The sequence below is a fragment of the Corvus brachyrhynchos genome, unplaced genomic scaffold (assembly GCF_000691975.1).
Source record: "Corvus brachyrhynchos isolate BGI_N302 unplaced genomic scaffold, ASM69197v1 scaffold5, whole genome shotgun sequence".
NCBI lineage: Eukaryota > Metazoa > Chordata > Aves > Passeriformes > Corvidae > Corvus > Corvus brachyrhynchos.
Window position 1 is genome coordinate 4219029 of NW_008238321.1, and position 9972 is coordinate 4229000.

The following is a 9972-nucleotide window of genomic DNA, read 5'->3' on the forward strand; positions in this document are numbered from 1 at the left end:
CTCAGCGCGCCCCGGCGCGGAGCCGCCCGGCCCCGGAGCTGTCGCAGCTGCTGCGCGCCCGGAGCCCCCCCGGCACAGGCATCCTGCGGGACACGGACGGCACACCGGGAAAGGAAGGGTGAGCAAAGTGGAGATAAAGTGTCCTCTGCTGTCGCATGTGCTGTGCAAGGTGAAAGCTCGGAAAGGGTCATTAAATAAAAACAAAAACCAAAGTGATGATAATTTAATAGGTCTCTAAGCCTATCTGAGAGGTGTTGGCTCTGTGTGGCCAAAACCATGCAGACCACCTAACTCCCAACTGGCCCCAAACTTTGTGTCAGCCTCTTAAAGATGCTGTAACTGTAATCATTCGTAGATTTTGTGCAGTAAAATGTTTTAATTCATCATTCATGCAGGAATCTGAAGTAGAAAGTTAGCTGCAAATAAAGACGATTGTTGTTTCGGTTGCTTGTGTGATTGTTTCTTCTGTTGTTGCAGTTTTCCAGGAATAAAATTGTAGCCTAATATTAGGAAAGCAACATTAATGCTTGGAAGTCAAGGTGACAGAAGTGTATTTCTAATTTTAGGCCACAGAGTAGTCTAGCATGACTAATCACCCATGCTTGTAAATATAATAATGGTAAGTAAAGAAATGAGTAAAAGAGAAATAAATCTCAGTCTGAAAACACTTAGCACTGAAAGGAAAGCTTGTACCACTAGGAAATACACAGGATTGCAGGGATTGCAGTGAAGGCCAGGAGCTGGACTTCAGTGATCCTTGAGGGTTTCTTCCAACTCAGGATATTCTGTGATTCTATGATCTGTGCTCCCCAGCACCACAACCTCTCTAAGGGTGACCCAGTGATACCTGCTGCTGGGGCTTCCATACTGTACAAGGTATCCATCTTTAGAACATTCCTATTTCAAGTGTTGAAATTATTCTTTTCAAGACTGGGCATGTATTGTGGGTCTTCATATCTGCCTCTTGTAACAGTCCTTGTGTACCATCAAGTAATTTTTGGCACAAGATCTGAGTCTAACATAAACATATTGTTTATTTTGTATATATCTGGTGTGAGTAGATACATCCTCTAAAGGCAGATAAAGCTGTCCTGTGTAAGGACTTTCAGAAATTAAAAATTCCAGTAACTAGTTGAGTGCTTGAGAATAATGTAGAAATGCTTGACTAATGAAATACTATAATTAGAAATAATATAACAATATTAATCAAAGCATGATGGGAGATCGGTAAGGATGACATGCTGCCTTCTCCACTGACTGCAAGTATTAAGGTTAACAGCTATACTGGAATAACTCATTTATTATTACTCAGTACAAATACACTTCTCTCCCAGTCATCCAACACCCAGAACGTAGTTGTAATAATCAAAAGATTTGGTGGTAACTAGAACAGTAGCTCGTTCTTCAGTAGCTGGTAATGGAAATGAAGTTTCACAGCCAGTCTGAGGTTTTACCAAGCCACAGTCACTGCAAGTGCATTCTTCCACTGAATACATTAATGTTTCACTTGGAATTGTGTGTCTAATTTCTTCTGTATTCACACTGCTTTCAGTATTATCCTTGAGACTATTATTCGGCTCCGCAGAGGAGTCTGTAAATATACAGAAGTTAATTTAGTACATACATCATGCTATACCAAACAAAGATCTATTAAAGATCCAAATTTCATTATGGTGCAACTATGTTCTAACCTTAGTGAAAGTTTTAAGATATAGTGAAAGTTTTAAGGTGTAGTTACAGATGATAATCTTTTGTTCTATGACAATACAACTGCTATAATTCAGAATAAGCATTGAAGTAATCCAACACATTTTCTCACCAATTGTTATTTATTGTCTGAACACTCACAAATATAGTATTTGTAAAATGGAAAAAAAACGTACTTTTTTTCACCTTCACAAAATATACCACATATGCTTCTCACAGACTACAATATTAAATAAAATTATTTAAAGTCTTATTAAATGAAAAGCTAATATTAAATGTGTATCCTCTGCCTGGGTAGAATTCCTCTTGCATTCAATGAGAAAAGGGTGAAACCCTTACAAAGATTTTGCTTTTGAGGATTAATAAATGATTTCTCAAACAGCAGCAAGTAAGCCAGGTAGGAACAACAGGTATGAACAAGCCTGACTGGATCCAGAACCAACAAAGAGAGATTGGTGCTTTTGCAAGTCACCATCAGGATAGTTATTCCCTAATAACTATGATAACTTCATGGAGACTATTTGAGGAATACCAAACAATCCAACAAAGACAGTCATCAGAATCTGGAATATAAATTATATGCAAGTTTTTACATGGTAAGAGTAGCTAAAATGTACAAGGATCTAAGATTATTTGTTGAATAATCTTATTTATTCACCTGTGTTTTCCAGTTTTTCTTTTAGTTGCTTTAGGTGCTTCCATTTAAACAAGACCATTAAGGTGAACAGAGTGAGTATTAAAATCACACCTAAGCCCAAACAAATCCAAAGAATTCCACTGGAATCGGTACCTTGTGAAATAAAAGAGATGCATTACATTAATCATAAGCAATAACTAATGTACAGAAAACACCCAACACATAAAACTTGAATATAAAATACAACATGAAGATGCCCAGCACAGCCAGAGTATTGCAGAAATCTACTTACTCTTCTCACAGTAGTTTTCACATGAGGGTGGTGGTGCACTGGAACACCGGAGGTGACAAGGAGTACAAGAGAGCAGCAAATTATCAAAGTATTCATTTTTGGGGCACTGTGACATCAGGGGCAGTAATTATGGAACTACAAAGCCACAGAAAGTGTAAAAGAGCAAGGATCATCTACAAAGGACTTCTCAGTTCTCAGTTTGAGCAGCTCTAAGAACAGTTAGCAGTAATAATGGACTTCCATCACAGCTCCACTACATGGGATCATGTTACAGAAAAAGGACATAACTCTGAGGTCCCCAAGGAATTGCTGTTCCTTTTTTGGCAATTCACAATTGTAGAAAAACTGAGCAGCTGCACCGAGATAATTTTCAATGTAAATTTTGTCTGAAACAGAAAATGGTTATTTTTAGAAGACATTTCTGGAGCAGGTGCTAAATACTACAAACTGTAGAAAAGAAAGATCTTCAAACAGGAGTTCATAATAATTGTTCTTGTCTCTAAAACTTCATGGGTTTTTTTCATGGTGATTGCTTCTCAATTCCAAATTAGCCTCATTTATCATCTATTAGGGTTTGGTTAGCCTTTTTGCTTAGTTCATTTTGGGGGTTTTAACTACTTTTTTGCTTATAACCATATTTCTATGAGAAATTTAATAAGATTACATTCTAATAATGAAAGAAGAGCTATATTAATATTTTACAATTTTGATTCAAAACATTATCTGCATTTTTCACTTATTTTTCCATAATACAGAACTGTCACTGGGCTAAAACTGCAGTATTCATCTTGGAAAAATAGGTTTATAGGACATCTCCTTCCCAGCCAGGTAGATGTATACATAGTGAATGTAACATTTCTGAAAATGTATTTGGTTTCCTCACAGGAAAAATAAAAATCTTTGACTACAGATTGTCACAATGAAAACAGTTTACACATCTAACTTATATCTTGATGTTTTATTCTAATAGAATTTATTTTAAATACAAAGTTAACCAGTAATTTTTAGCAAGTAGCAATAACTGCCTCTATCCAGTATCACTGCCACAGACAGATCAGAATTACAGGCTCTCTATCATATTTAAGTTAATTGCCTTTTTGACAACAGAAATATAAAAGAAAAACATTGTGTAAGGAGCTGTAATTTCATACCACATTACTATCTGTGAGACTTATTTTCCCACAAAATGCACCATGTGGGAATACACAAACTGTTTTTAGTGGAGCAGTCTAACAGATCTGTATTCTAGTCTCTATCAGATGGGAATGCTTACTGTGGCTTCTGAACTTGTTTCTATGGGCCAGGTGCACAGCTGAAGGCTTTCTATCACAGGCTTTTCTCCCTCTTCAAGATTAGTGGATAAATAGGAATTGATGAAATCTGATTAAGGTGTGACAGAAGAAAATAAGGGTAGAGACTGTGGGTTATGCCAAAAGTATCACTAGGAAGTCAGTGCTGGTGCTGAAGTCATAAAACTGTTTGTGACTTGCTCCATACGTTCATAGTCTGGGGGAAGAAGCCTCAGTTATGGCTGCAATATCATCCATGTTTCTGATGAAGCACCATTTGGTACTTTATGTACAGAGTCATTTCAGGTTTTGCTTTTAAGGTTCTCTTTAGCCTTTTCAATCATGGAGAGGACAATCACATTCTCAACAGTGATCTCAAGAAAGCAGAGACTCATGAAAGTATATTCATGGTATCCACAGGTACAGTCAGTGAATTTCAGGACAGACAAGCTGGATCCAATTCTTTAAGCTTTTATCCATTGACTTCAGTGAAAGATCCCAGCCTTTGCTGCACTTCTGGATTACTTTTTCATGGGTGCAACACCCTACATTTGTCTTTGTTGGACTTTGTTATGCACTCCTGCTCTACTTGTTACTGTGATGTATCCTGCAACTGATACTTACTTGATATGATATTGGTACTACTCATAAAAACTGTAAAGGGACTTAATAAGAGAAATGTTGATTTAAAAGCAAGGAAATATGCCTATGTATGGAGGTCACCAAATATGTGGTTAGATTATATACAGAAAAGCTGATTAAATGTCTTGGTGTTAGTGAAAGAGATGGTCCTGCTCTTCACTCTGTGTACTCTGAAGCACGAGAAAGGGCTGGAGGGCTTACCTGACCACATGGCAAGCAGCTTTAATTCATTAATCCAGTCAGTTAATGGAGTTTTACTTCCTAGGGCCTGGAAAAAAGGCCAGAAACAAAACAGAAAAGAAAAAAAGATAAACAGCTGATTACCTACTGGGGATGTGAAACTTAAGTCCACCACAGGAATCCCCATTTGATGAACCAATGTCTTCATTTGAAAAGTCCTGTCAAACTCTAAGTACAGTAGAAATTAATTTATGCCTAATTATTTGAGATTGTATATATGGGATCATAAGATATTGTGGCAGAAATGCTTTCCCTCCCAGTTGGCCAGAAACAGTTTTCCTGTGTGGCTGGTTAGAGTTCAAACATATTTCTCGTGAGACACAAAGTAAATACAAAGTAGTCTCATATTTTCAATCAAACCCTAGGAAACTTCCCCCCAGGTAAAAGGCACAATGCAGTTCATTTCATCGGAGCGCTGGAGAATGATGCTATCTCTTGCAGCAGTAATTCTCCTTCTACAGTTGGACTACTGTTTCCTAAAGCTTACAGCCTTTAAGGATAAACTAATTTTTTTGATAGATGTGCCTCAAAACACAAATCCTTGATTATTAAGCAATACATTTTTCACACATTGGAAACTGGGGAGCAATGACAGTAAAGGGTCTCTAATGTCTCATTCCTTTAAGCAACCACCATACAAGTCCCAGGCCTTTTCCCTTAGCTATATACAGTGCCAGTGATCTATGTAATGAAAAAACACAAGCAGCAAATGGTTTAAAAAACCATGAGGAATTACAGTTGTCATGGCCTGTTGCCACTGTTTTTTGCACATCCTAACGTTCAAAAGTTCCTCTCCTCAAGGGTGTGAAAGCAAGACTGTAATCAATAGATCTTGATAAGCAGTAGTTCCCACTGACGGATCTAAAGCACACATTATTTCAAAATCTATGTCCAGGAGTAAGGAAGACATTTTCTAGCTTAACAAGGTTCTTGTGCAACCTTCATTTTTGAGTAATTTTGATAGAAGGAAGTAAATATTAAAAAAAAAAAACCAAACAAACAACCCTTTAAGAACTTTTTTGGGAGAAGTGTATGATATCAAGTGGCTTTAATATGAGATGTTTTATACCTGAATTAAGAAGCTGTTTATAAAGTAAAATATTGTATTCAGCCAACGAATGAAACAAAACCCAGAAGCATTAAGAATAAATACATTATTAAGTGACATTATAAAAAGGATACTGTTACTTAGAAACTGTAGTTATGTTAATAATTGATCCATTGCCTTGTATAATACACATTAAATCCTCTAAGCAGAACACTGTTTTATGTAGACTGTGCAAACACACCAAAAAAAATGAGATGACTGGAATGATGGTTCTCCTACAGTGATATTTACCTTTAGGGAATAATAAATATATGGCTTTACCAGTAAAGTTACATTTCAGCTATTTTTCAGTTATGGGATTTACAGAGTTTTCACTGGCTTTCCAAATAGTTATGTGTTGATGCTATTAAATGCTCTCTTCTTGTCATTTGATTTTGCTTCAAAAGGCAGAAATTAGCAGAGTTGTACAAAATAAGAAATTATTTATCAACTACAATAATCATTTAACTGTAAATCATTAAGTATTGCCAGGGAGGTATTTCTGCAGTTATATTACTGTAACTGAAGTTCAAAAACTTCCCAAGATATCCTCTAAGAATAATTCAGACAAGTTAAGTTGGCCTGCTGGAGTTGGCATCATTACAGAGAACAATGGGAAAGAAATGCAAGAAGAGAAGTATCAACAGCAGAAACAACAGGAAGGAAAAAAAGAAAAGGAAAACCAATTCTCAGATTTGTTTCTAAAATGTTTCTGTCTGACTCAGGAGTGACACCTGGAGACAATTTATAAAGAACAGTATGAACTGTGTTTCTTTGCTCTCCTAATGTGATTGTCAACCACTGACAACTCTCTGAACTTCAAATCTACATTGGGAAGCAGTAAAACATCTGTTTGTTGTTTAGAAGAATGGTTTAAACACACTGTCAGTTCTAGTAGGGTATCAAATTGCTGAACAGGATTTCAAGAAATCAAATCATTTTTACTGGTGAAGGGAGTACAGGTGAAGGGAGTACAGCCCAGCACAGACCAGGAGGTGGTTCTTTGGAGTTGTACACATACACACACGTTTCAGACTTACAGCCTTCTCCCATGCGAGCAGAACACCTCCAGTTCCATGCTGCTCTGGCAGAATATGGGCACACTAAGCACTGAACATCCAGCCAGAGCATTTCCCTGCCATGAACCCAAATTTGACTGTTGGTTTCCTTAAACATCTGGAGAAACCAAAGACTTCCAGAAATCCTAGTCAGTTCTTATTTCTAACATGTTGAATTGATATTATGTGACAGAAATCAGTCACCTGGAAAAGGTAAGAAAAATTTTATCTTTCACTATTTAATTTGAAAAAAGCTGTTGTGAGTGTCTAAGCCAAAATAACAAAATGAAAACTCTGAATGGAAAATCAAAGTAAGTATTATCATCATGTCAATTATTAAACATAAAGATTGAAATTCATCTGTCACAGAACAATAACTTGAGGTCTATTTACCACACATAACTTCAGCAACAAAGTTTTGTTCTGGCACTGCTTCAGGGTTTCTCTGTTCGTGCTCATCCCAGCTTTTTTGCCTGACTGTACTTCAGAAATTCTGCTGGCATAATTACACAGCACTTAGCAAGAGAAAGAGGGTTTTCTGCTAGGACTGTAACGTTCCCTTCACAAACAACATTAGCGAGGCTGACAAAGGAATTCTTCTGGTTGTATAGTTGCTTCTACATTGATGGTTTTGTGCTAGCACAGCTCTTTTTTTCCCACTCACTAAGGCAACTGACCTACACTGTCAAATCTTATAGTACAGGCTTGATCTGAGTTCTGTCCAATTCTCTAAAGCTATTTACAGAATAAATTCCCCCCAAAAAGTCTCTTATAAATCACCTCACCTCAACAATCCTACGAATCTGTGAGATCGATGTACATACCAAAAAACCCCACTCTTTCTTCTCAGAAGTTATTGCACTTTAAGGAACAGCAGTTTTACAGAGAGTCATCTCCTAAAAAAGTGTTAAAACTTTCTGAAACAGTTATTTTCAGAAATCCACGTTTTGTGAAGCGCATGCTTTAACTGTACGGCTGGAAGGAGATAAGCTGTTCTAGGAATGGGGTACACACTGCTAGTAAATAACAAAATGGAGCTATTAAAGAGTTCATCATGTTCATTAACTTTTACAAGCTGCACAGAACAATGCTGCTCTTAGACAAAATATTGTTTAATGTCATTTGCACAGAGAGCAAAAACAAGAACAATGTGGATTTTGCCTGTTTGGTTCAGCACGTTTTAATTAGACCGCAGCTTTGAAAAGAGTGATGTTGCTGGTGCTACATCACGTATTTCCAAAATGGATTAAGGAGCAAAACAACAGAAGAGAAAAATGTTCCTTTAAAATAGTGATTAAAATAACAATGGTATAAACACAGTCAATTAAATGACAGACAGCTTCTGTATCCCCTACTGTATTCAAAGCTAACTTAGCTAGGAACCAGCTTATGGAACAGAGGAAGTGCATAGCCCAGGAAAGCAGTGCTAGTAGACTACAAACCCTTGGGGGAAAGAAGATACCTTTCATTTTTCTGACATTCCACATGTGCCAAAATAGTTATGTAACTACTAAGGGCAATGCATAAAACAGTAATCGAGCAAGCGAGTTTGGATTAAGCCAATGTTGTTAGAATGCCAGTGACATTTTTATGTTGGTACAATAGTTTTTACAGAATGCAAACATAATTTATTTCTAAATTTCTTAATGTAAGTACTTACATTTTTTGTTGGAAAAATAATCTCCTACATGCTACTATTTTAGTAGCTTTGCAGGTGGACAAAAACTAAAAATCATCAGTGGTGTAATTCCAACAGGAGTAATGAAGTTACAAGAAAAATAAATGTGCATGAACAACTATGAATGATGTGAAGTGTTTGGCATATGCTAAAGTCTAACAAGAATTTTTCTTCTGGTAATTTTAGCCGAATTCTCTAGCTATTCAGAGGTTTGAGTAGCACACATTCACTTTTTTCAAATTCTCATGTACAGCATCACAGTGCCAATGTGTGCTCTCTCTCAAGACAGGAGGGAAATTGTAATTGATTTAGTCACCACTGCTCCAGAATAATTCCCCATGCAAATTGCTGTCTCTGGAATAAGAATACTGGCACAGAATACTTCTAGAGTAATTAAGCCTATTTATAAACAAGCTCACTATTTCATTCTCACAATTCCATAATGAAGTAATTATTTTCTGCAACAATGTTAACATGTTAACTAGCCATAGAAGAACAGCTTTAAAAATCCCATGACACTGTTATTCTTTCTTCATAACAATAATGCCATTCTGCTTTAGTCATTACTGAAACTAAAATCTTAAGGGATCTCTAATGGACAACATGCTCCCTCAACTGGAATTCCAGAGAATTAAAAAGGTGAAAAGAAAGAACATGAAAATCCCACATGGAACCAGTTTTCTATTCCCCCCCCTCCCTTGAGACAGACAGTCAGCATGTAAAACTTTCCATATAAAACTTAAGTGTTATAAAACTCTTACCGTGTTTATAAGGCAGGAGATCTGGCCTAGATTTATTATGGTATCCAGCAGTAGGCATGTCAGCTCAGAGCTTCTCCATGTCAGGGAGTCACTGCAATAAGAAAGGGTGTGAATAAACTGTGTGTTAATACTCAGCCACTCCTCATCAGACTTGTGCTCCAGCCCCTTCCCCAGTTCCACTGCCTTTCTCAGGACATGATCCAGCACATCATGTCCTTCTGGTCATGAGGGGGCCCAGAACTGGACACAGCACTCGAGGTGTGGCCTCAGCAGTGACAGTCACTGCCCTGATCCTGCTGGCCATGCTGCTTCTAAGGAAGCAAAAGGTTAATTTTCTAATCAAAATATTGCTAATCTAGAAGAAAGCATAAGAACAGATAAACAGAGGTCTGGATTGTACTTAACAAGAGTTATTTTCAGCTGCTTCAGTATTTTGATTGACATGATGCCTCCTCCCACCAATCCACCTGGCTTTCAGATCTCTGAAACCACACAGTGTCTGCCTTTCTTCAAACTAGATTCCCTCCTCTCTAACCTTCCTAGTCCTAACTCAGTCACTGTTTGCATCATTACAGTGATCT

General features: G+C 37.2%; 1 protein-coding gene across 1 annotated transcript; it reads right to left on the minus strand.

Annotated features, from left to right (window-relative positions):
- Positions 1–1010: 1010 nt before the first annotated feature.
- TNFRSF17 (TNF receptor superfamily member 17) lies at positions 1011–9607 on the minus strand. Its single transcript, XM_017733963.1, has 4 exons — positions 9392–9607; positions 4769–4835; positions 2366–2497; positions 1011–1591 (listed from the first exon to the last, which is right to left on the minus strand). Exons 2-4 carry the CDS (start codon positions 4776–4778, stop codon positions 1335–1337), a joined length of 399 nt encoding a protein of 132 aa, XP_017589452.1. The 5' UTR covers positions 4779–4835; positions 9392–9607; the 3' UTR covers positions 1011–1334.
- Positions 9608–9972: the final 365 nt, after the last annotated feature.